Raw genomic sequence first — 25527 nt, forward strand, 5'->3', positions numbered from 1 at the left:
TGGATTGACTAAGTAGGAAATCAAACACAGCGCTAAAGACCTGAAGGGTATATTCGCTAAAATAATAAAAATTAATAAAAGATGATCATGTCAAAATATGAAATAGATGTCCAAAACATATACAAGGGCTTACAAATAGCATAAGGAACTAAATGCAAACCCAATAAACAAAGAGATCACGAGGAAGCGACACAATGGCCGCAGTGAACCCCCGAAAGGGAACAACCAGCAGCTAAAACCAAACACGGATAAGAATAATAAGTGTCGCTACCTAGAAATCCCAAACAGACAAATATAATACTCAACTTGGAAGCAGGGATCTCTAAAATGTCAGACATCTTCCAAAAAACACAAAACACACAGAGCAAAAAACAAAACACGTCTGACCAACGCAAGTGCGGAGGAGGAATGAGGATGGGGGGTGGGGAGATGTAGGGGTAGAGAGGGGGGATGTTGATGAAGGAGAGGTCTAATTGGTGAGGGATCTATGGTCGTGGTTCAATCACGCCCCACTTTTCTATACCGACACTCAAAGAGTGAGGGAGCTAGGTTTATTCCAGGCATTCCATGCATCTCTTTTTTTCTCTGGTATATTCAGCAATAACTATGCCTTAGATATGGTGCTAGAGGAGCATTTCACTGGGCGACACAGGTCCCCCGCCCAGAAATAGATTTTTCCTTCGTCAAAATCCCTTTTTAAGTCGATATCCCTTCTCTTAATGCCATGAGCTAGAAGAGAGATGAGGATGGTGGGCATGTATATGACCAGCAGGCGAGTACAGTTAGCCCTCCTTATTTGCAGGTTCACTTTTTACGGTAGTTTGCGATACAGAAAACCATTTTATACAAAAAAAAAAATCAAATACTCGCCATTTCCCGATAATTACTCTCTTGGCCCCACGTTTAAAAAAACAATGATGCAAAGCAGGATAGCCCAATTTTATAGCTAAAACATGTAAACTATTCAGTGATAAGCCCTTTGTATAGTAATTACAATACAATAATAAGAATTATTAAAAGAAGTTCATACATACTGTACATTACGTTTAAGTGATATTTAATATACAGTATATGTAATGTATAATACATACATACATATACCAAGGCACTTCCCCCAATTTTGGGGGGTAGCCGACATCAAACAAATGAAAAAAAAAGGGAACCTCTCCTCTCTATGTTCCTCCCAGCCTGACAAGGGACTCAACCGAGTTCCGCTGGTGCTACTAGGGTGCCAAAACCCACTCTCCCCCGTTATCCACCACAGATGAAGCTTCATAACCCTGAATTCCCTACTGCTGCTACCTCCGCGGTCATCCAAGGCACTGGAGGAAGCAGCAGGGCCTACTGGAACTGCGTCACAATCGCTCTCCATTCATTCCCATTTCTAGCCCACTCTCTTGCTTCTCTCACATCTATCCTACTATCACCCAGAGCTTCCTTCCCTCCATCCATCCATTCAAACCTCGGCCTTCCTCTTGTACTTCTCCCATCAACTCTTGCATTCATCACCTTCTTCTTTCCAAATTCTGTCACTAATCGGCCAAGCTTCTCTTCTGCGTCTGCAACCAGTACAGTATCATCTGCAAAAAAACAATGGATTTACCTTCCATTCATGGTCATTCTCGTCTATCAGTTTTAATCCTCGTCCAAGCACCCGAGCATTCACCTCTCTCACCACTCCATCAACATACAAGTTAAACAACCACGGCAACATCACACATCCCTGTCTTAGCCCCACTCTCACCGGAAACCAATCGCTCACTTCATTTCCTATCCTAACACATGCTTTACTACCTTTGTAAAAACTTTTCACTGCTTGCAACAACCTTCCACCAACTCCATATAACTTCATCACATTCCACATTGCTTCCCTATCAACTCTATCATACGCTTTCTCCAGATCCATAAACGCAACATATACCTTCTTACCTTGTGCTAAATATTTCTCGCATATCTGCCTAACTGTGAAAATCTGATTCATACAACCCCTACCTCTTCTAATACCACCCTGAACTTCTAAGATTGCATTCTCTGTTTTATCCTTAATCCTATTAATCAGTACTCTACCATACACTTTTCCAACTACACTCAACAAACTAATACCCCTTGAATTACAACACTCATATAATGGTACAATACACGCACAAACCCAATCTACTGGTACCATTGACAACACAAAACACATATGAACCAATCTCACCAACCATTCAAGTACAGTCACAGCCCCTTCCTTCAACATCTCAGCTCTCACACCATCCATACCAAATGCTTTTCCTACTCTCATTTCATCTGGTGCTCTCCTCACTTCCTCTCTTGTAATCTTTCTCTCTCTCATTCTCATCTCCCATCACCGGCACCTCAACACCTGCAACAGAATTATATCTGCCTCCCTATCATCCTCAACATTCAGTAAACTTTCAAATTATTCCGCCCACCTTTTCCTTGCCTCCTCTCCTTTCAACAACCTTCTTATTCTCTTCATATGAATGACCCAATCCCTGACCCCACCTCAGGTCAGCTGCCCTCTTTGCCTCACTTACCTTGCGCTTTACTTCCACATCTTTCTCTCTATATCTTTCATACTTCTCTACACTATTACTCTGCAGCCATTCTTCAAAGGCCCTCTTTTTCTCTTCCACTTTTTCTTTCACTCCTCCATTCATTGCCCTTCCTCATGCTGCCTTCAACAAACTTCTTGCCACACACATCACTTGCAATCCCAACAAAATTTTCTTCTACCAACTTCCACTCCTCCTCTAAATTACCAGTTTCTCTTACTTTCACTTCGTCATATGCCATTTTCAACCTTTCTTGATATTTACTTTTTACCCCCAATTTTATTAGCTCTTCAACCCTCACTAGCTCCCTTTTACATCCACCTACTCTCCATACCCCTGAACACATGCACGTCTTTCAATCTTCCAAACATTCTTTTAGTTATCAACACATAATCCATTAACGCCCTTTTTACCACTCTCCCATTTGCCACTCTTACCCATGTATACTTGTTTTTATCTTTCTTTTTGAAAAAGGCTAGAACTTATCACCATCTCTTGCTCAACACACATATCTACCAGTCTCTCACCGCTCATTTTCACCTGGTACGCCATACTTCCCAATGTCACCTTCTACCTCTCCAGCGCCCCCTCTAGCATTTAAGTAACCCATGAAAACTACTTAATTCCTTCTACCTAGTCCTTCTACATACCTAGTTAATTCATTCCAGAACTCCTTCTGCTCTTCTTCACTTTTCTCAAAACCTGGCCCATATGCACTGACAAAAGCCCAACATTCCCTACCCAACCCAACCCTTACTCACATTAACCTAGATGATATCTCCTTCCATTCCACTACTTTACCTGTCATCCATTCACTCAGCAATAAAGCCACACCTTCTCTTGCTTTTCCCCCTTTCAATCCCAGACACTCTACCAGACATTTCACCAAACATCACTTGACCTTTCCCTTTTATCTTTGTCTCACACAAAGCCCATATATCCATCCTTCTATTCCTAAACATACTTCCAATCTCACATCTTTTACTCCCTATCGTAATGCTGATGACAAATATAAATATCCATTACAGTTTGAACAGATTTAATATTATTACTTGATGGTAATTTTAAAAAGATTTAAGTTTTTCAATTAACAAGTAATGTTACTGATATTTCTATATGAATGATTTCCTTATTTCTCTTCATTGAATTAACAAACAAATCTTTTAATACAAAAATATTTCAAGCACAGAGAGAGAGAGAGAGAGAGAGAGAGAGAGAGAGAGACTCCATTTGTTCTTTGGTAGAGCGATTTAGTTTAAGCATTTAGAGTTCTTATGATCTTGATGGATGAAAATAAATGTGATATTTTAATATTGCTCGATCTCAGTGCTGCTTTTAATACAGTTGTGCATGAACTGCTACTAAAGGATCTACGGTCCATCGGCGTTGAAGATCAAGCTTTCGAATACCTAAAAGACTACTTGGTTGGTAGAAATTACTGTGTACAAATTGGAAACTCTTATTCATCATAAGAACCCTTAAACAGAGGGGTACCCCAGGGGAGTGTACTTGGCCCAATCTTGTTCTGCATCTATACTATTGTTCTATCGAAAATGCTATAAAGTGAAATTTAAACTATTTGCAGATGACACACAATTTTACTTCTCCGAATCCTTGATAGTGTTAGAGAGTGGATGACATTTAAACAACTAAAATTAAATAACAACAAAACTGAATTCATAGTGGTGGGCAAGACAAAGTGTGAGAAACTTAGGTTATATTCAAAAGAACATAAATAATGACTCAGTGCCAATCTCTAGTAAAGTTCGAGATCTAGGTGTATTACTTGACTTTAACCTGTCTCTAAATGCCCAAATAAATAATGTAATAAAAAGTGCTGGTTATCATCTAAAAAATATTGCATTTATAGAAAAGTACCTGGATGGAAATTCTGTAAAGAAACTTGTGATAAACTGAGTTATTACCAGGACTGACTACTGCAACTCTATCTACTACAATTTACCAAAAGTGCAACTTAAGAAATTACAAAACATAATAAACAGAGGAGCAAGACTGATAAAAGATGTCCCACCTAGAGAAAGGATCACCCCTATACTAATTGACTTACACTGGCTGCCAATTAAAGCAAGAATTGAATTTAAAATATGTACAATAACCCACTAAGTTATTTAGAACCGGTCGTCCAAAATACTTGAGAGAATTGCTACATATTGCGCAGCCAACAAATTGTGTCGACACGAGAATAGTTACAGATGGCTTCAAACTGTTGGAACCTAGATTTATGTCCACTTTGGGCTCCAGAGCCTTTAAATATGCAGCCCCGAGACTATATAATAAGCTGCCACAAAACATTCGAATGATTGAAGACATTAAGGCTTTCAAGAGGAAACTGAAGACTTTCTTATTTCATGAGTCTTTTGACAGTGACTATTTAACAGTAAATGCACAATACGTGATCTGAAAAGATAAATACTCTGAACGAACAAGGTAAAACAACAATGGAGGTCCTGTAGAGAAGGGGGTTCCCCTGCTGTATGGGACCGGAAAAGCAGCCATCAAAGTAAAGTAAAGTAAAGTGAGTAACTTATTCTTGTACTCGTTTACCATGTTACTATTTACTACATCCCCTGGAAGTCTATTCCAAGTATTTGCTATTGTGTATGAATAGAAATTGCAACATTGAGTGGTGTTGTATCTTTCTTTTCAATTCCTATTTGTATCCATAACCTCTAAACTGATTTGTGCTAAGCGTAAATAGATTGTTGTAATCTACATTTGTTATTCCTTTAAGAATTCTGAATGCCTCTATTAACTGTCCCTTTAGTCATCGAGTTTGTAGATCAAATAAGTTCAAACGTTCCATCCTCCTTCTATATCCAAATTGCTTTAGTGTTGGAACTAGTTTGGTGGCCGTAGCTTGTACTGTTTCCAGTCTATCTATATCCTTCTGAATACTTGGAGCTCAGAATTAAGACTCCATATCCTAGATGGGGTCTTACTAGTGATGTGTACAGCTGTAGTACAGTGTCTTTGTTTCTGTATTTGAATTGTCTCTTTATGTAACCTATTAGTTTTTGAGCTTTCTTTTTAGCTTTTAGGCAGTACAGTGGGTTACTTAGTGTGGCAGTCGACCACTCATTGGCAATGAGCAGTGAGTTGTTATGTTAGGAGTAGACCTACCCTAGAAAAGCAAGTATTCGCATATTCTCGCTTTTCATGCCTGTCTTTGTTACCTAACCCCTGCAATTAATGAGGGATGACTGTATTACAATTCTGTTCATTTCTATGACTGTAATATTTTCCAACTATACCAGGGGAAAATAAAGTATATTAGAGCGTAAAAGGTAACCAGTCAGAGAGCATATGATTGCAGCTAGTCAATGGAGATATCTGATGTCTAGTCTAACTGATATGGCAACTTGTGCTTTTCACCACTTACTGCTAGAGGGTTCCATTCCCTTGTAAAGGGCATGTATTTATTGAAGCAAAAGAAAATTGGAAAATCTTAAAACTATACGATTGTGTCGATTAAACTGGGCTTCTGGAGAAGAAGCAATATGAATATCAGGAGAGATTCATAGAAACATTGAAAACGTTGTGAACATTTGTGACTGGTTAGGACTTTCCACAACATTATCTACAACTTGTGCATATATTTTGTAAGAACAAATTGTAATTAAAATGATAAAAAATGAAAATCTAAATCAAGACATTTAATTAATAATCTGTGAATATGGAAAAACTAAAATTGTTACAGTGATGGATCTAATTTATTCTCTAACATCTAAGCCATATATATCATTGCGTAATAATAGTATGCACCAAAATATATCTTTTAAAAATTTCTTTTCCACCAGCCAAACTTATTATAACATCAACAAATATTCAGTTATCTAAAATGTAAAATTTTTTTTTTTTAATAAAACCAGTTCGACAAGTACTGTACTGCCTATAGCTGTATATCATGCAACTTTTAACGACCTAATTTTTTAGCCTAATTTCAGGGGGTAATAACGCTTGTGTTTTTCATGGTTAAACTGCTGAAAAAAAAAGGCTAACATGAAGTATCACACATCAAAACATTAAGCTGGGAATAACACATCAAATTAACCAGAGAAATTATCACAAAATTTTAAATTCATTTGTATTTTTCATAAAAATACAAACCTGAATCTTTTAATAAGCGTGTGATTTCCGCTGAAGCTGGAACTTGGCTGTTAAAATTTACAACGAGGTGTTGTTAGTTACCGGCAGGTGCTGGGAAGCCCAACCCCTTGCCAGCACACCAAGTAATCACTTTGACCTTCACCTAGGAATTGCAGTATGGATGAGGTGGGAAGTGTAATCTAAAGGTGATTTCTGACGTAAGTCGGATTTTATCCCTATAAAGAGACTACTACTTATACACCCTATACATGTGATCAACATAAAAAAGAAGGTACAATCTGCTATTCTTCTATAAAAACCACATTGGCACTGTACTGTACAGTACTATACAGAATTGTAGGTACAGTACCTGAGAGAGAGAGAGAGAGAGAGAGAGAGAGAGAGAGAGAGAGAGAGAGAGAGAGAGAGAGAGAGAGAGAGAGAAACTGCAATATTAATACCATTAACACATTAATAAATGTCACTTTACATTGAAGTTGGCATCTCTCATGCTCATTGGACACAGAAGGTGGAATTGGAAGTGAGGAATTAGTTAATGGAAGAAGAGAATGACATACAATAGTTGATGGCAAAGATGAAACAGTAAGTGCAGTTGTTACACAAGGTATTTTTGTCAAATCTGACCTCAATGATAGTAATTCTTTGGTGTCAAAATCAGATGATTCTGCAGCCTTTCATTTTTCGACCATGACTAGGAAATGGTCCAAAGTTTTTCAAATGGTGTTCCTTCTTTTATCCCTACAAATTGAACTGTAAGGTAAGAATAAATCTTCATCATTTGCCAATTTTGGCAAACCATTCGGTTGATGTATCCAGATTCCCACAAACTTTGATGAATGGTAAAAACCCTGCTACTCTTCTTTGAGATTGAAGTTTCTTGGTTCTAGGTCCAGTAAACTGTCATTAATTTTCTGTTGCTCCCCTAATTCTGACAAATCTTTATTTGTCAGAGGTTGCTTCTGAGCCTCGATTAACTCTTCAAAATCTTCCTCTTCCAACTCCATATCAAAATTCATTACTTAGCACTACTCAATTCCTCAAGATGTCCTTGACTGGCTCTTCAAACATTTAAAATTAAGCACGAATTGATGGCACAGTTTTTTCCCAACACCGTTCATCCCCGATTGAGTCACTTTGGCCTCTGAGGAGCTTATGTTTAAACACTGTTTGATATATATTGTTTGTCTTCCAAAACTCCCGAATATTTATGATGTCCTCTCCTGAAAAAAAATCAATAACTGCCTGGCAGAAATTACGCCCTAAATAGTATGGCTTAAATATTGATATACAGTGATACCTCTGGATACGAAAGTTTCTGCTTACGAAAAATTCAGGATACGAAAAGCGATACAAAGGTTTTTATGCCCCAGTATACGAAAAAATTTTCAGGATACGAAAAGCTTACGAGATCCTAACTCGTCGCCGAGAGTACAGTACCTTTTTTTTCAAGGTACAGTATCAACCCTTAATTTAAGTATACAGGTAACAATACACCTTCACTGATCCAAATGCTTTACATACAGTAGTGTAACTTTTATACAGTAGTAAAGAAAATGGACGGTTTTCTTAGGGCTTGGAGGGGATAACTAGGCTATAATTACATTACTGAATAATCTCATGGTGGTTTCTGGAATGGATTAGGCTGTTTTTAACGGTTGGGTTAATTATTGAATGATAGAAATGGCTGCATTGCATGTTTCTTACTACAGTTTAGCGTGTTTATGAAAGAAAAGGTGACTTTTTGTAAGACTTGGAACGGATTAGGCTATTTACATGTAAAACGTGACTCAGGATACGAAAAAATCAGGATACGAAACCGTATCCTGAACGGATTACTTTCGTATCCTGAGGCATCACTGTAATGCCTTGGTCCATAGGCTATATAAGAGGTGGTGTAGGGTAGCAAGAAAGAAACTTTTACATTAGGGTCCATGTTGTTAAGATGTGTGGGGTGTCTGGGGGCAATATCTAGTATCAACATAACCTTTTAAAGGAAGTATTTTGACACTACAATACTTCTTTACTGCTGTTACAAAATAGCCATTAAATAATTTTTCAGATATGGCCAGGGTGACCTATACCTTCAGATTAGCCAACCCAATCACAGGAAGAGTGGAGTTCAAGATGTTCTTTACGGTCTATATTTGACTATCTTGTACCCTAACATGGTTTTCTCTTGCTTAGAAATAAACAAACAATTCCAGAATAATTCCATATCACCATTAAAGAGTTCTGGGGGAATTTGATGTTCACTGATGATGTTTTTCAAAGTTTTGGGATATTCCCCGGTAGCAATGGTATTAGCCACATCAGCTTTGTTTTATATTGTGTAAACTAAAGCACATCATAAATTGATTAAAAATTCTGTGACTCGCAACAAATGGAGTGTTCTTTTCATTCTATTTTTTACACAAGTCCTCAAACAAAGACTTGGCGTACTCTTGAATAAGCATTTGGCTTGTTGGAATTTCTGCGTATGTCTGTCTATTTATCCAAAGGGATAATAGGCATTCCATTTAATCATACATTATGACTCTTTCATGTTAATAGTAGTTTTCGATGATGGAGCCTTTTCAGTCACGTATTGAACAATACGGTTTATCATGAACAAAGGTGGACACCGTTGTCTGAGGCAGGCCTACACCACGTGCAATGTTTATCACCTTGTCACCCCTTTCACACTTTCATATCTTTTTACCACGTCCACTTTATCTTGCAATGTAATGACATGCCTCATTTTACCTTAACTTTCTTGGAAGACACTAGTGAAATATGCAAAAATTGCTGAGATATCAAAGGATTTTTAGTTCCACGCGTACTTACAGCACAACAAAATAAATCATAAAGAGGAGCATCAGGAAGAGCTCACGACACAGGAATTGACAGAGCTCTAAGAGATGCAACATTCGGAGGTGTTGCAGGAGCTCAGTAGCGAGGAGATGGAAGACGGGGGTCGCCTTTCTACGGCAGAAATCAAAGACACGTTAGAGAAGTGACATGAGTTTTCTAATTTTATGGAAAAGAGGCAAGTTGGTGAGTGGTCGTGCATTAGCCTATTGTGACGACACTTGCGTGCGTCATTTTTGCAAGATTTTGAAGAAGAGACAAAAGCAAACATCCCTAGATAGGTTCCTTTTAAAAAGGCCGTCAAAAAGTGCAGGTGAAAGCGAGGCAAAAAGAGCCAAGCCGGAAGGAGAAAAGTAAAAAAATTAAAATGAAAACAAAATGTAGAATTAAGTTTAGTGTAACGTTAAGATTAACATTTTATTTTTAAGTGTGTGTACAGTAAGCTAATTTCATTGAAGTTCAATTCAAAGTAGAATTTCATTTAAGTTAAATTTAAAGATTAAGTTATGTTACGTAGTGTTACAAAAGTGTTGCGTACCGAACGTGTTGCAGTCAAGTCTCTCCTCCCTGTCCTCTCTCCCTCCTCCTCCGCACACAACGCCGTTAGCCGTTACCGTCTGTCTCAAAGGTAAGAACTCCATAATAATGTTCCATTTCATTGAGCATCTTAATCAGTTCATAGCTATTTGCTATTTTGTTAGCGTAGGATGTTGATTACAACTATTAAAAACATGTTTTTCCATTGAAATATACTGTTTTTAGGGTTTTTTTCAGAGGGTGGGAACGGATCAATTTTTTTTTTAGTTATTTTATGGGAAAAATTCATCTGCGATACAAGCAAATTGACATACGAGCTCGGTCCCGGAACGGATTAAACTCATATCTCAAGGTATTACTGTAATTGATTGCCTTTGACAATGACAGAACCGTCTGTAAACTTATTTTCATTCTCAGAATTTGGCAAATCCTGAGAAGAAGCGATGTAAGCCACTTCCCTTGACCAAGTGGTCCGACCAGGAGGTCACCTGGCGGCTTGCTATGGAAATAGCTTCCATGTTGGCAGACTTGGAAGCTGAAAAAATCATGGACTATGTCCCCAGTCTTTTCACTGACATCCTAAGTGGTGTCAGTTGTAACAGTGGCACCAACATGGCAGAGGGAATGGAGTGGTCTCTTCTGGAATATAAAAGTTCTGACAGGAGAGTGCCAGAGGTCAAATTTTATTGGAGACTCTCAAGGGTAATGCTACTACTGGAGACCTGTGTATCCACACTATACCTATCACCTTCAAGGTGAGTTCTGACCAGAGAAACTACAGGGGGGCTTCGAGCCCTTAAGGGAACCAAATAACGGATCCATGCAGGTTTTCCTGCCCTTGACCGGAACTATGGCTGCTTTTCCTGGGACATTGAATTCTCTGATATGAGATGGAACTTTAATGAAGGTCGATTTCATCTCTGGGTTTTCTGCCTCCACCAAGAAGGACCTGAATTAGGCACAGATGAATCAATTATGTCTTTGGGAGGGGAAGGGACTCAAAAATGTTCTGAAGGGTGTTGTTTAGGTTCCAGTTGTCTCCTCTCCAGATCTAGAACTGAACCTGGACAACATTGTGATGAGTAGGAGGCAATCGCTATAAGGCTTGCCTCCTTCGCACCCCGAGAATGCCCTTCATTTCTAAACGAGGCTTGGGTGACAAGGCAAGCCCCTGTACCACTGAAGGCCTCAAGCAGTCATCCCAGGAATACCTGTGGACTGGCCTGTACTTAGCTGCTTGAGGAGACCTTGTGTTTGTCATCTATGAATGCAAGGACACGTTCTTCTTCCTAGTCGGGAATGAATCTTTCACTTCCCAATCGCTTGAGGTGTAACTCGAAGTTGCATCCTTAATTCTCAAAGAACTCTTAGAAGTGTCAAGCACAGAGTAACCATGGGGGGTACTCCCTGAGGATTGTTCCCCCTGGTATGACCTTGTGTTGATCCATCCCATGAGACCTTGTGTAACATGACCTAACAATGAGTGAGAATGTGAAGAGCTAGCACATGAGAATTTATTGTGCAGTGATTTAGCTACAGGAGAACTAGTGTGTGGCCACCTGGCACTTGGGGACCTAGCACAGGGAGACCTAAAGCGTGGGGATCTAGTGTGCAGGGTTCTTGCTTGTGGGGATGGAAAGTGTGTGGTGGATCTCTACTCTGTTTCGTATGAATATCTACATAGAACTCCCAAGTCTCTGCCCTTAATAGAATGGAACACTCGCTCTAAGAAGGCAAGTGTAGGGGTGATCGTACGCATGAATGTCAGTGCACATGCATGAAGAATGAAGATGCTAGAGAGACGAAAGTGCATGTAGCTGGAGAACTGGAGGCACTATTGTCACACTTATGTGCAAGAGGGGTAAAAGTGACTGGCCACATGAAAGGTGCTCCCTCCTCTTTATTGTTTGGAAGGCAGGTAGCAACAGGAGACCCCACCAAAGAGGATGAGGTTGAAGGATGCGGGCAGGGAGGAGAGGGTGTTGACGTTTCCTCCCGTTACTAGGTCAAGGTTTCCTTTGCTGGCAGCGATGGAGCTGCAGAGGATGAGAATTGACGATCAAATGCACTTTCAGTAGGCCATGCCTGGACGGAGAGGGTCACATCAGTCACTTCCTCAGAGGCAGAAGTCAAAATAACAATTCGGTGTGCTGACAGGCTGGAGCTCCCATGATACCTACCAGTAACTATCAATACCTCGTTATGAATTTTAACAGCCAAGTTCCAGATTTGCTGAAATCATAATCCTATTAAAGATCAAGAATTTGTAAATGTGTAGAAACAAATTAACATTTTAAATACAAAGAATACTGCTATGATAGGCTATAACATATGGTAACATTTATGCAATAGATAATAAGAATTATAAGAAGTAATGGAGAACTAGAAACATTGAAGAAATTTGCATTTCATTATGGACATAAAAACCAGTTGCATATACAGTAAGTTAATGGGTAAAACTGGCAAACAATAGTGACTAGCAAACACTGAAAGTACAGTATGAATTTTTAATCATTAATGTCTATTTGTAATGTTTTTACTACATATCTTAAATGAACTAGGATATGACTTAATATGCAGTAACCTTTCATAAAGCTTTGTTTAGTACAAATGACTGTATATCTTCAATTTGCAGGGGGAGGGAAGAGTATTGATGTCAGCTGATGAAAGAAAAACGGATCAATCACTGGACGTGAAAAAGGAATCCTCCCTAGCTGGTGGTAGTTAATGTGCACTTAAAAAAGAAAAAGAGCAATCATGAGTAACGAACATTTAACAAAGCATTTTATTACCAATATATGAGCCATTGGTGTTTACAGTTCATTAACTGCTAAAACTGGAATGCAAGGTTAGAGTGAACATTTTGAAGCAGCACTTCTTTTATGACTATTTGTCTTTTAATTAGATTTTTTAACAAGTTGAATTCTATCTTTTGCAATACTCTATAAATAATATGTTATGTACAAATAGCTGTGCCTATTTCAGATAAGAGGGGAAAATAGCAGTCAACAATTTAAAGATGAAAAGATGTAAGGTAATGAGAAACTGAAAAGAATTTGCCAAAGCCCTTATTTTTTAATCCCAAGATAAATAGTAGAATGCTTGTGAATATTCATACATAAATAACTTTTTATATGCCTTACATTTGAAAATCCTACCCAGAGATATTATACAGTTACAAATAAACATTCCTTTGATGCACAGGATTTATGATAAAATCATAAACTGCACTGAAGGCAATATTTCGGGTCACTCAACTTGGTAAGCCAGACCCGTCTCAATCAAAATTATCTTATCTTTGGTGATTTAATTTGCGATGAGGTAGACTGCCGCTGTGATACCTTTTCCCTAACAACTGTACATGAAAATATACACAACTTCTTAAAAGATATATACAGTACAGTATTAGGTATATCACAGTAAAGATATGAAGACCTTCAGGGGCTCCAACTCAAAACTTTTTTTTTTTTTTTTTGTCGACTCAGTGATGCCTGATTCAAGTTGGGATAATGCACCCAGATATTATATGAGTATGCACAGGGTAATAACCTAAAACTACATGGCATTCCAGAAACAAGTTTTCAGAAAAGGGAGTCTTGTTTCTTTCACATCAGAAATAGGTCAAAATCTTAAAGGATTGACTGTTAGACTGTTTTCAATGACTGTACAAACTGCAGTTTTGATAGTTTCAGAAAAGTACTACAATTCCAAAGATTAGATCACAACAGCAGTAGCAGCATCTTCCCCAATCTCAAAAAGACAATCCAAGACTGATATATTAATTCATGAATTCAATCCTTCAATAAAACATTATTAATAATGGCTATAGATAGCATCTAGATCACTGCAAGAGCAGTCTCAATTATTATTCTCTGGGAATTCTCCAAGAGCACAGCAAATCACTGCAAGAGCAGTCTCAATTATTATTCTCTGGGAATTCTCCAAGAGCACAGCAAATCACTGCAAGAGCAGTCTCAATTATTATTCTCTGGGAATTCTCCAAGAGCACAGCAAATCACTGCAAGAGCAGTCTCAATTATTATTCTCTGGGAATTCTCCAAGAGTACAGCAAATCACTGCAAGAGCAAAGTCTCAATTAAAGAACAGCAATGTGAATCTCTTCAACAGAGTAAAGCCGATAGCTCAATAAGATGAGACCATTTCTACAGAAAAAAGTCTTGCCAGATCCTTGTCTGACATAACAAAGTTCATGAGCAGGTATAATTACACCCTACATGATGAAGAACAGAGAACCATGTAATCTTCCAAAAAACAACATGGACTTAATCAATTCTATATATTGAGAGGTCACTGATCTACCATATTTCATTAAAAAAGGGCATCCATATACAGTACTACAGGGCATCCATATACAGTGCTACAGTTATTCTAATGCAGATGGCTTTGTAGCAATAAATCCCTACCCAAATCAAGTTGCCACTGTGACAATAAACCTACCAAATAAAATGAGGCAGGTACAATGTAATCTATGTTCATGAAATGAATGATAGGGAAGACTCATCAAACTGGACGACTCCAACATCGCCTTCATTGTCTGTTCAAGGCAGAATGTAAGCCTTTTCCTGGCAGAAGAAAATGGCAATCAAATCCCCTTGTAAACAGCCTCCGCCACATGCGGCTGCTGTTATTACCTTGACACTTTCCCCTACACCAGTCATAGTTCAATTGTTAAGTTCTAAGTAGAAGCTCTATAGTAATTTAGCAAGGTCTTGGCCTTAAATCATCATGGCTCCATTAATTCAAGAGATCTATTGTGAAATACAGTAAAGGTATCAGTGATAGAAATACACTACATCTGAGCCAAAGTCACCACATGCTGCGGAAGAATGTCAATCAGAGGTTTTAGGTGAATTAGACTTGAGAGTTAGTACATGCCTCATGAGTAAGGCCAAGCATTGATAACCCATATGTGCCTCCTCACCAGACAGCCACAATAATACAACTATAGCTTTAATTTGCTTTAATTTGCAGCCTGGTCCTAACCCGGACATCTACAGGAACTTTGACATTTCCTAGATGTTGAAGAGTAAAAAGTTGAAGCTTAATATTAGACCAGCAGCAATAAATAATGTCTAGAGAGAATAGTGAGAGCAAAGCAAAAATACAATTACAAAACAATAGTTTGTACTTTTGTATAAATACATAAAGTTAAAAAATAGCGACAAATGCTTACCTATAACCACATCCCCAGCCCCGATCTCCGTAGGTTGAGCCATAATGATCAACTGTGGTACAAAGGTAGGTAGTTCGGACATTGTTGCCCCCTTCACTCACTGCCTTGATAGGCCCAAGAAGCCCTGAGACAATGAAACTAATAGATAGTTGACATGAATGTACAAGGGGGGAGGTTCTAAGATTGCAAAGGATTAATTTGAGCTAAGTGGTGAATAAAAATTTTATGAAAAAAAATCGTAAAACTAGGAAAGGATATGAAATAAGGTTCTACACAGCTTACGTAAAGAAACTTCTAAACCTAAGAGTGATTATTTCCACTGAGTAGATCGAAGTTCATGTCAACTTAATGAAAAAGGTGAAAAAACTTAATGATAAAGAATCTTGTTACTTGGGTAGAACGGTCACATAAGAGAAATTTGGTTATTCAAATTCAAGTAGTTTGTACCATAATATAAGTGTAAATACATTATTAAAACTGAAATATATAATGTACTCAAGTTTTCTTTTAAATGTTTTGGGGAAGGTATTTATGACCTTATCAGTAAGAAAGGATTTTTTAAAATGTTTTGTATGCCTTACTTGTTTGTTACATTACTTGAGTTTTTTCTAAAATAATGAATATTCAAATACAATATATTTAGCCAGTTGTAAATGACGTATCACAAATACTGACAATTTATATTTGCTAGGCCTCACACACAGCAAACTACTCTTTCTTAATACAATATGCATATATATATTCCATTAATCAAGTCACGATTTTCAGTAAATTAACATTAAATCATTTCAGAACAGGAAAACATGCACGGCAGGATTTTAAAATAAAATCCATGGAAATTAACGAAAGTAGTAGCCAAGATTTCCAATATTTAAGGCAAATATACATCCAGACGCTGAACTTCAAGGGTGAAAGGCTTATGACTACATTCATGGGGAAAGCATTACTATACCATTGGGATATTTTGGCCTATTTCGCAACCTCTTTGAAAGTGTGAAAACCAAATCGACAAAAAATTAAATTGTTTTGTGGCTTGTTAACATTTACACGAGATGAATTGAATTTACCCTGATTTTTTTCAGCACTCAGTTAAGCAAAGAGATTCGTGAAAAAAAAAAAAAAAAGACCTCTTCAAACTTAGTTTATGTTTATGTTCTGCCAGACTGCACAGCTTCACTTCAACCAGTGAAAGAAGATATGAGTAAGCAGTTTGTAACTTATTTTGCAGAACTTGAAGCAAGTAAAATTAAAACTTTCCAAAATATCAAAATAGATTTGTCACTAACTACATTCAAACTGTTGCACCTACTCTCACACGTCTTTTGTTTGTATTTTTTGTTTTTTGTTCCCAAAATTCCATTTACAGTATTTTATTCTAATTTCATAATATTTTTCAAAAAATATGAAAGATTTATTTTAGTGCTGTTACTGTCCTTAAAATGTTTTATTCTAATTGTTCATTACTTCTCTTGTAGTTTATCTATTTCCTTTTTTTTTTCTTCTCTATGCTATTTTTTCCTGTTGAAGCCCAAGGCTTACAGCATCCTGCTCTTCCAACTTGGGTTGTAGCTTAGCTAGTAATAATACAGTAGTAGTAATAATAATAATTTTATGAACTAAATACACCAATAGTGTGTTTACACTGGTATTACTCCCCGTGAATACACACTACACAAACTTGATTTTGCAACAGGTTGGTTTCATTTCTGCCATTAAAGCTGAAATTGGTGAAAAATTAATAGGCCAAACTATAACTCCAGTAATTTGGGAAAACAGGACAAAATTTTCCAGAAACCAAAATATCCCAAAGTATGGCAGTATAGTACAGCAGTAATATGATACTACAGTTCACTATATTTAAATTAAGAACATATGGAGATTTATTTTTGGGACATAAAGTCCATAAAGTAAATGCTCATTAAAAACACCACAGAAATGACAGAAATTTCAAAATGGGTAAGACTAAAGAGTAAGGACATACTACTGTAAATATGATAAATTTGGAAGTAATTTGTATTTTTCCTATCTAATACAAACCTGTAGCTATTTAATGGGAATTATCTTTCGGCGAAGCTGGAAGGTTAGCCATTGAGACTTTTAATGCGAGGTGGAGACCCTACTCGACCACTATAGTGGGGAGGGTAGAGGGTGGCTTGGAGTTACCCAGCCACCTATATCTACTCACACATCAGTGAACTACGACACTTTTTTATTACAGGCAGGACTTAGCGAGGGACAGGTGATGGCGAGACAATTTGCATAAATAGTTACAGGTTTGTATTAGTTAGGAAAAATACAAATTACTTCAAAACTTCTCATTTATTCCTGCACTAATAAACCTTACACTATTTATAGGGATGACTCACCCTTAGGAGGGTGGTAAGTCCGACCACTGGCTTGGTCATTGACATGGGTTTTCTCTGTACAGTGTTTGACTGTAGCTAGAGGAAAACCTTGACACCTTGCTAAAGTAATACATAAAAGGAGTATTGATAGTAGCCTGAGCAACCTGTGAGGTTGTGAGAGGTAGCATATGAATGTCTAGGGAATTATATTTTGAGTTTAAAAATAGGAATACATAATTTACACACAGACATTTCCCAATGCCTACCTCGCGGGAAGCACTGGGGACGAATACAAGTATAAAATCTATACTAGGCTACACAAGGAAAATGGTTCTTACCTGCAGACAGATGAGGCCAGCTTGCAGAGGGACCCTTGGCGCTGTTTCCCAAGAGAGGGGAAGATGAAAAAAAGAAAAGAGCCAATCATTCTTATTCATTTATCCCAAACTTAACCCAGGCAACCAATGCCCTCAACCATCTGCTACTTGTCTAACAAGGAGCCCAAGGTACTCAAACCACTTGTTGTCCAGCCACCACATGACCGATAGAAAACATATTGAGATTCTTGTGGGTTACGTCTTGCAGGTAGAGGGCGGTGAAGGTCGTCTGACGCTTCCACAAGCGTCAGACGACCTTCACCGCCCTCTACCTGCAAGACGTAACCCAAAAGAATCTCAATATGTTTTCTTGTAATACCTGCATTACAGAAAAGTTATGTTTGAAGGACAAGGACATACTAATGCCCCTGATATTGAGACCTCTGGGTTGTCGAGCTGGAGGAGGATCAAGATTCAGTGCCGAGTCTATCACTTTACGAATCTAGGCAGAGATGGTATTCTTGGTGGCTTTCCTCTTAATTCTATCTCTACTGACAAAGAGGGCTGCGAGTCGGGGACTAGTTGCTGCAGCGTGTTTAAGATAATATTTCAAACTTTTCACTGGATAGAGTAACAGTTGATCTGGACCATTGGTTACAGAACAAAAACTTATCTGAAAGGGCCCGAATCTAGGGTCCAGTACCCCTGTATTCTGAGTCTGCAATAAACTCAGGGGAGAAGTAGTGTCACCTCCCCCATCCCCTTGAATGGGCAATGTTGTTTCAGACCATGAAGTTCACTAAATCTCTTCGTAGAGGCTAAAGAGAGTAGGAACGCCGTCTTCAAAGCAAGGATACGGTCTATTGCATGACGTAATGGTTCGTAGGGTGGGCCCTTTAAGGACGACAAGATGTGAACCATGTTCAGAGTCTCATCTCCGACTGGGGGCGAGTGATCTCATAACTCTGCATGAGGAAAGCTCCAAATCTAAAGGCTACGCTTAAGGCTGAGCAATAACCTGTCACCGCCGAGACTGAGAGGAGTTTTTCCTCCCGAAGGTATACAAGAAATTCCGCTATTGTTGGAATAGTGGCATGGAGGGGAGAGATACCCCTTCCACAACACCAACCACAAAAGACAGTCCACTTTGCCTGGTAAACCGAGGCTGAAGATTTCCGTAAGTACCCAAACAGCCTTCTCGCAACTTGATGCAAAAAGCCTCTCTGAGAGAGATGCTGGATAGTCTCCAGGCGTGAAGCGTAAGAGACGGGATTGCCTTGTGGAAAATGTTCACGTGTGGTTGTAGATCTTGTCATGGAGGGACTTCTCTTGGAAGATATACTAAGAGTTGCAGAAAGTCCGGGAACCATTCTGCATGGTACCACAGTGGGGCTACGATCATCATCATGCTTTGGTGTTGTTGAGCACCTTTTCATCGGACAAAATTGGGGAAAGACGTACCCGTCGATACTGTCCCACCATTGTTGGAATGCATCTTGCCCTAGAGCCTGAGGGTCCGAGACTGGAGAGCAGTATAGCGGGAACCTGAAGTTCATGGATGTCATAAACAGGCCTATAGTCGGGTAACTCTACAAAGACAGGACTTTGTTGGCTATCAGAGGATTCAAAGACCATTCGGAACTCACTATCTGAATCGCTCTGCTCATGTTTTCTGCGAGCACATTCCTCTTGCCTGGAATGTAGCAAGCTGATAGACTTCAAATGTTCTTCTGTCCATCTTAACATATCTACAACTAGAAGGCATAGGGGCTGCGAAAATGTACTGCACTGTTTGTTTACGAAAGCCACTACCATAGTGTTGTCGCTCATCAACACCACAGAGTGACCTGCAACAACTGTTGGAGAGCCAAAAAGGCTGCTCTTATCTCTATGATATTTATGTGCTGGTACCTTTCGGACTCGGACCAGAGGCCTGAGACCGTGTGTGGCAGCAAATGGGACCCCATCCTTCTTTTGATGCATCTGTGTACAGCATCAAGTCCAGAGGAGGGACAAGAAGGTCTAGCCCTTTGAGGAGGTTTTCGTCTGCCACCCAACATTGAAGATCCGGTACTTAGTCCTGTCCCTTAGTGACTAGGGTGTGTGGGGAGCCAGAGTAATGATTCCATATAGACTTGAGCCGCTAATGGAGAGATCGTATTCTGGGGCGGCTGTTGGGAGGAAGACAGATCAGGGATGTCAGGTGGCCGAGAAGGCACAACCATTGTCGGGGTGGAAGATCCTCTCGTCTAAGGAAGGGACTTGCCACTTCCTTCAGCCTGTGTACTATGCCGTATGATTGAAAGACCTTTTGGAGGTTGGTGTCTAGGTAAACCAGTCTCTAAGAGGGGTGCAGTGATGACTTCTTGAGATCGTTCATGATCCCTAAACAAAACTCGAGAAGTCTGTCTCATTGATGAAGAAGGGTTGTCACCGAGTCTGCTAAAGTCAGCCAATTGTTGAGATACCTTAAGAGACAAATGACGTTCTTGTGAGCCCAAGATGACAGTAGGGCAAACCCCCTTGTTTAGACCAGAGGTATTGTTGAGAGGTTGAGAGGCCGAAACACAAGGCCTGTTCTAGTGAATGAATCTGATATACTTCCTTGAAGACAGATGAAATGGCATCTGAAAGTATGCGTCTTGGAGATCCAGTGTGCTCATGAAGTCCTTTGGTCTTACTACCTGGATGACCGTGTCTGCCGTCTCCATCTTGAACAAAGTTTGTAAGACAAACTTGTTCAAGACGAGAGATTGATAACTGGTCTCCACGAGGTGCCGCAAGAATGACCTTCAGGACCAGGGCAGGTACGCATGAAGAGCATCAAAGAAACAGTCACATCTGAAAAAAAAGAAAGAATTCAGAGTAAAGCAACGGTCTTATGGCCAAGCCTTAAGAGGGAGAGAGTGGACACGTTCGATCTCTACCAGCCAAAAGAAAAAAGTGGCGTAGTTCACCAATATGCGAGTAGATATAGGAGGTGGGGTAACCCCTAGCCACCCCTACCCTCCCCACTATAGTGGTTGGGTAGTGTTGCCACCTTACATTAGTCTTTATGGCTAACCTTCCAACTTCGCCAAAAGATAATTCTCTTTAAATAGCGTAAGATTTGTTAGTGCAGGAACAATTAACAATTGATACTGTTATCAACTAATATAAAGCAAAAACAGCCAATACTGTTAATAGCATGGTTTTTCACATTACACAGTACAGTAGTTTTAGTACATAAAGTATTACTGTAAAAGGTTTAAAGGCTGCTCATGAATGGCAGAGGCAAGGGAAAGTGACATTGCCCTATCAAGCAGGACAATGCCCTAGAGACTGACCATATATACATATGATCAGTGCCCAAGCTCCCTCCCTACCCAAGCTAGGACCAAGGAGGGCCAGGCAATGGCTGCTGATGATTCAGCAGATAGACCTATAGGCTCCCCCAAAACCCCCATCCATAGCTCACAAGGATGGTGAGGTTGCAGCGACCAAAGAAACTAAAGAGTATGACTCAAAATACACAGAAGTACTGTGTCCATATATAAATATATATAGTGACTTACACATTTTAGATAGCTATATAGTATATTATATAATTTGATTTTAGGAAAAATATAATAATTTATATAGAATATACAAAATAATAGTCCTACAGTAAAACTGATCACAAAAATTATTAATAATCAAGAAAGTCAATGCATTGAGTAGTATAAATAATAAAAATAGAGAGATACTTAAATCTTACAACTCGCCCAACCAAAATAAAAAATAAATCCATCCCAAGTACTCACTACCCTTATACTTCATTCTTCATAGAGAAATTAAAGATGGTAACAGTAGCATTGCTTTAATTTCTTTATTTTGAAGATTGCTTTTCTGATCCCTCTCTAAACAAAAAAGCTTCAGTGCACTGCAGGACCCAAATTATTTGTTTATCAACATATTCAAAACTGTATTTTCATTCACAAAAGTTATAATGCTTTGAGAACTAATGTCACTTTTGATTGGGAAAATGATTCATGGCAGTATTTTGTCAACCAGAGGAACCAAGAATATGTTATTTTTATTAATAAAATAAATTTTTGAATATACTTACCCGATAATCATGTAGCTGTCAACTCCGTTGCCCGACAGAATTCTATGGAGGGATACGCCAGCTATCACAATACTAGAAGGGGGTGTATTTACCAGCGCCACCTGTGGCCAGGTACTCAAGTACTTCTTGTTGACACCTCCTCAATTATTCCTCGGTCCACTGGTTCTCTATGGGGAGGAAGGGAGGGTCGATTAAATCATGATTATCGGGTAAGTATATTCAAAAATTTATTTTATTAATAAAAATAACATTTTTCAATATTAAACTTACCCGATAATCATGTAGCTGATTCACACCCAGGGGGGTGGGTGAAAACCAGTGTACAAGATTAAAGGATAGCTAAGTATCCCATATTTCATATAATCAGTTATCCACAATAACAATGAAATAATAAGTACCTGGTAAGGAAGTCGACTTGAACCGTTACTCTGCCTTTAATAAGATCGTCTTCCTTACTGAGCGCAGCGTTCCTCTTGGGAGGCTGAATCAACTCAAAGGTGCTAAAGTATACAGGGCTGCAACCCATACTAAAGGACCTCATCACAACCTTTAACCTTGGCGCTTCTCAAGAAAGAATTGACCACCCGCCAAATCAACAAGGATGTGGAAGGCTTCTTAGCCGACCGTACAACCCATAAAAAGTATTCAAGAGAAAGGTTAAAAAGTTATGGGATTATGGGAATGTAGTGGCTGAGCCCTCGCCTACTACTGCATTCGTTGCTACGAATGGACCCAGGGTGTAGCAGTACTCGTAAAGAGACTGGACATCTTTGAGATAGAATGATGCGAACACTGACTTGTTTCTCCAATAGGTTGCATCCATAACACTCTGCAGAGAACGGTTCTGTTTGAAGGCCACTGAAGTAGCCACAGCTCTCACTTCATGTGTCCTTACCTTCAGCAAAGCAAGGTCTTCTTCCTTCAGATGAGAATTTGCTTCTCTAATCAGAAGCCTGATGTAGTAAGAAACTGAGTTCTTAGACATTGGTAGAGAAGGCTTCTTGATAGCACACCATAAGGCTTCTGATTGTCCTCGTAATGGTTTTGACCTTCTTAGATAGTACTTAAGAGCTCTAACTGGGCAAAGTACTCTCTCCAGTTCGTTCCCCACCATGTTGGACAGGCTTGGGATCTCGAACGACTTAGGCCAAGGACGGGAAGGAAGCTCGTTTTTAGCCAAAAAACCGAGCTGCAAGGAACATGTAGCCGTTTCAGATGTGAAACCTATGTTCCTGCTGAAGGCGTGGATCTCACTTACTCTTTTACCTGTTGCTAAGCACACGAGGAAAAGAGTTTTTAATGTGAGGTCCTTAAAAGAGGCTGATTGGAGCGGTTCAAATCCTGATGACATTAGGAACCTTAGGACCACGTCTAGATTCCAGCCTGGAGTGGACAACCGACGTTCCTTTGAGGTCTCAAAAGACCTAAGGAGGTCCTGTAGATCTTTGTTGGAGGAAAGATCCAAGCCTCTGTGGCGGAAAACCGCTGCCAACAAACTTCTGTAACCCTTGATCGTAGGAGCTGATAGGGATCTTACGTTCCTTAGATGTAACAGGAAGTCAGCAATCTGGGTTACATTGGTACTGGTTGAGGAAAACTGCACTGGCCTTGCACCAGCTTCGGAAGACTTCCCATTAAGACTGATAGACTCTGAGAGTGGATGTCGTCCTTGCTCTGGCAATCGCTCTGGCTGCCTCCTTCGAAAAGCCTCTAGCTCTTGAGAGTCTTTCGATAGTCTGAAGGCAGTCAGACGAAGAGCGTGGAGGTTGGGTGTACCTTCTTTACGTGAGGTTGACGCAGAAGGTCCACTCTAGGAGGAAGAGTCCTGGGAACGTCGACCAGCCATTGCAGTACCTCAGTGAACCATTCTCTCGCGGGCCAGAGGGGAGCAACCAACGTCAGCCGTGTCCCTTTGTGAGAGGCGAACTTCTGAAGTACCCTGTTGACAATCTTGAACGGCGGGAATGCATACAGGTTGAGATGGGACCAATCCAGCAGAAAGGCATCCACGCGAACTGCTGCTGGGTCTGGAATCGGAGAACAATACAAGAGGAGCCTCTTGGTCATCGAGGTAGCGAATAGATCTATGGTTGGCTGACCCCACAGGGCCCAAAGTCTGCTGCAAACATTCTTGTGAAGGGTCCACTCTGTGGGGAAGACCTGACCCTTCCGGCTGAGGCGATCTGCCATGACATTCATATCGCCCTGAATGAGCCTCGTTACCAGCGTGAGCTTTCGATCTTTTGACCAAATGAGGAGGTCCCTTGCGATCTCGAACAACTTCCTCGAATGAGTCCCTCCCTGCTTGGAGATGTAAGCCAAGGCTGTGGTGTAGTCGGAGTTCACCTCCACCACCTTGTTAAGCTGGAGGGACTTGAAGTTTATCAAGGCCAAATGAACTGCCAACAACTCCTTGCAATAGATGTGAAGTGTCCTTTGCTCCTGATTCCATGTTCCCGAGCATTCCTGTCCGTCCAGTGTCGCACCCCAGCCCGTGTCCGATGCGTCCGAGAAGAGACGGTGGTCGGAGGTCTGAACAGCCAAAGGTAGATCTTCCTTGAGAAGAATGCTGTTCTTCCACCACGTTAAAGTAGACCTCATCTCTTCGGAAACAGGAACTGAGCCCGTCTCTAGCGTCATGTCCTTTATCCAGTGAGCAGCTAGATGATACTGAAGGGGGCGGAGGTGGAGTCTCCCTAACTCGATGAACAGGGCCAGCGATGAAAGTGTCCCTGTTAGACTCATCCACTGCCTGACTAAGCATCGGTTCCTTCTCAGCATGCTCTGGATGCATTCTAGGGCTTGGAAGATCCTTGGGGCCGACGGACAAGTCCGAAAAGCTCGACTCTGAAGATCCATACCCAAGGAGACAATGGTCTGGGATGGAACGAGCTGAGACTCCTCAAAATTGACCAGGAGGCCCAGTTCCTTGGTCAGATCCATAGTCCATTTGAAAATCTCCAGACAGCGACGACTTGAGGGAGCTCTTAAAAGCCAGTCGTCTGACGGAGCCGGACACAAGATCATGATACTGCTGCACAGTCTGTAAACTGTCAATCATGGGCAAGCGAGGAAGTACAGTGACAACCCGAATCTGTCTAGACTGTCTGGGTCGTACAGACAACTCCTTAACGGGTTGCTGAGGTTGCCGCACTGCGTCACAACAAGTCCCTTCTGTTGGTTGTTGAACGTCTTCCCCGTGACACATTGACTCCGTAAACAAAAAATCCTCTAACAAGGACTAAGCTTGGACTGCATGTCATGCAACACAGCTCAAGGTCTATGGGAGCAGGTGTGGTAACAGACGGGATTAGCGGCTGAAGTGTAACCATTACCTTCCCTGTAAGCATGTTATGCTTAAATAAAAGTCCATAAGAGGTTATGCAGCTAAAGGCTCCCTCCAAATGACAGAGTCCTCAAGGGAATATCAGAAGGAGGGAGAAAAGAACTTTCTCATCTACAGGGACCTTATCCTAGAAAAGCTAAGTTCTCTGAGTGAGGGTTCACTGGTGCA

At 40.0% G+C, this 25527-nt stretch overlaps 1 protein-coding gene across 4 annotated transcripts in view; it reads right to left on the bottom strand.

The window, feature by feature from the left end:
• The window catches only part of LOC137623234 (zinc finger-containing ubiquitin peptidase 1-like), a 99242-nt gene that overhangs the window by 23186 nt on the left and 50529 nt on the right, over positions 1 to 25527 (bottom strand). For all 4 annotated transcript variants that reach the window (XR_011040573.1, XM_068353971.1, XM_068353970.1 and 1 more), the window contains exon 6: positions 15265 to 15388. Coding sequence is in view for 3 of the 4 variants with exons in the window: in XM_068353971.1 (XP_068210072.1) it covers positions 15265 to 15388 (124 nt within the window). In the remaining variant the exon portion in view is untranslated. The remainder of the gene's footprint in view (positions 1 to 15264; positions 15389 to 25527) is intronic.

The sequence above is a fragment of the Palaemon carinicauda genome, chromosome 30, assembly GCF_036898095.1.
Source record: "Palaemon carinicauda isolate YSFRI2023 chromosome 30, ASM3689809v2, whole genome shotgun sequence".
NCBI lineage: Eukaryota > Metazoa > Arthropoda > Malacostraca > Decapoda > Palaemonidae > Palaemon > Palaemon carinicauda.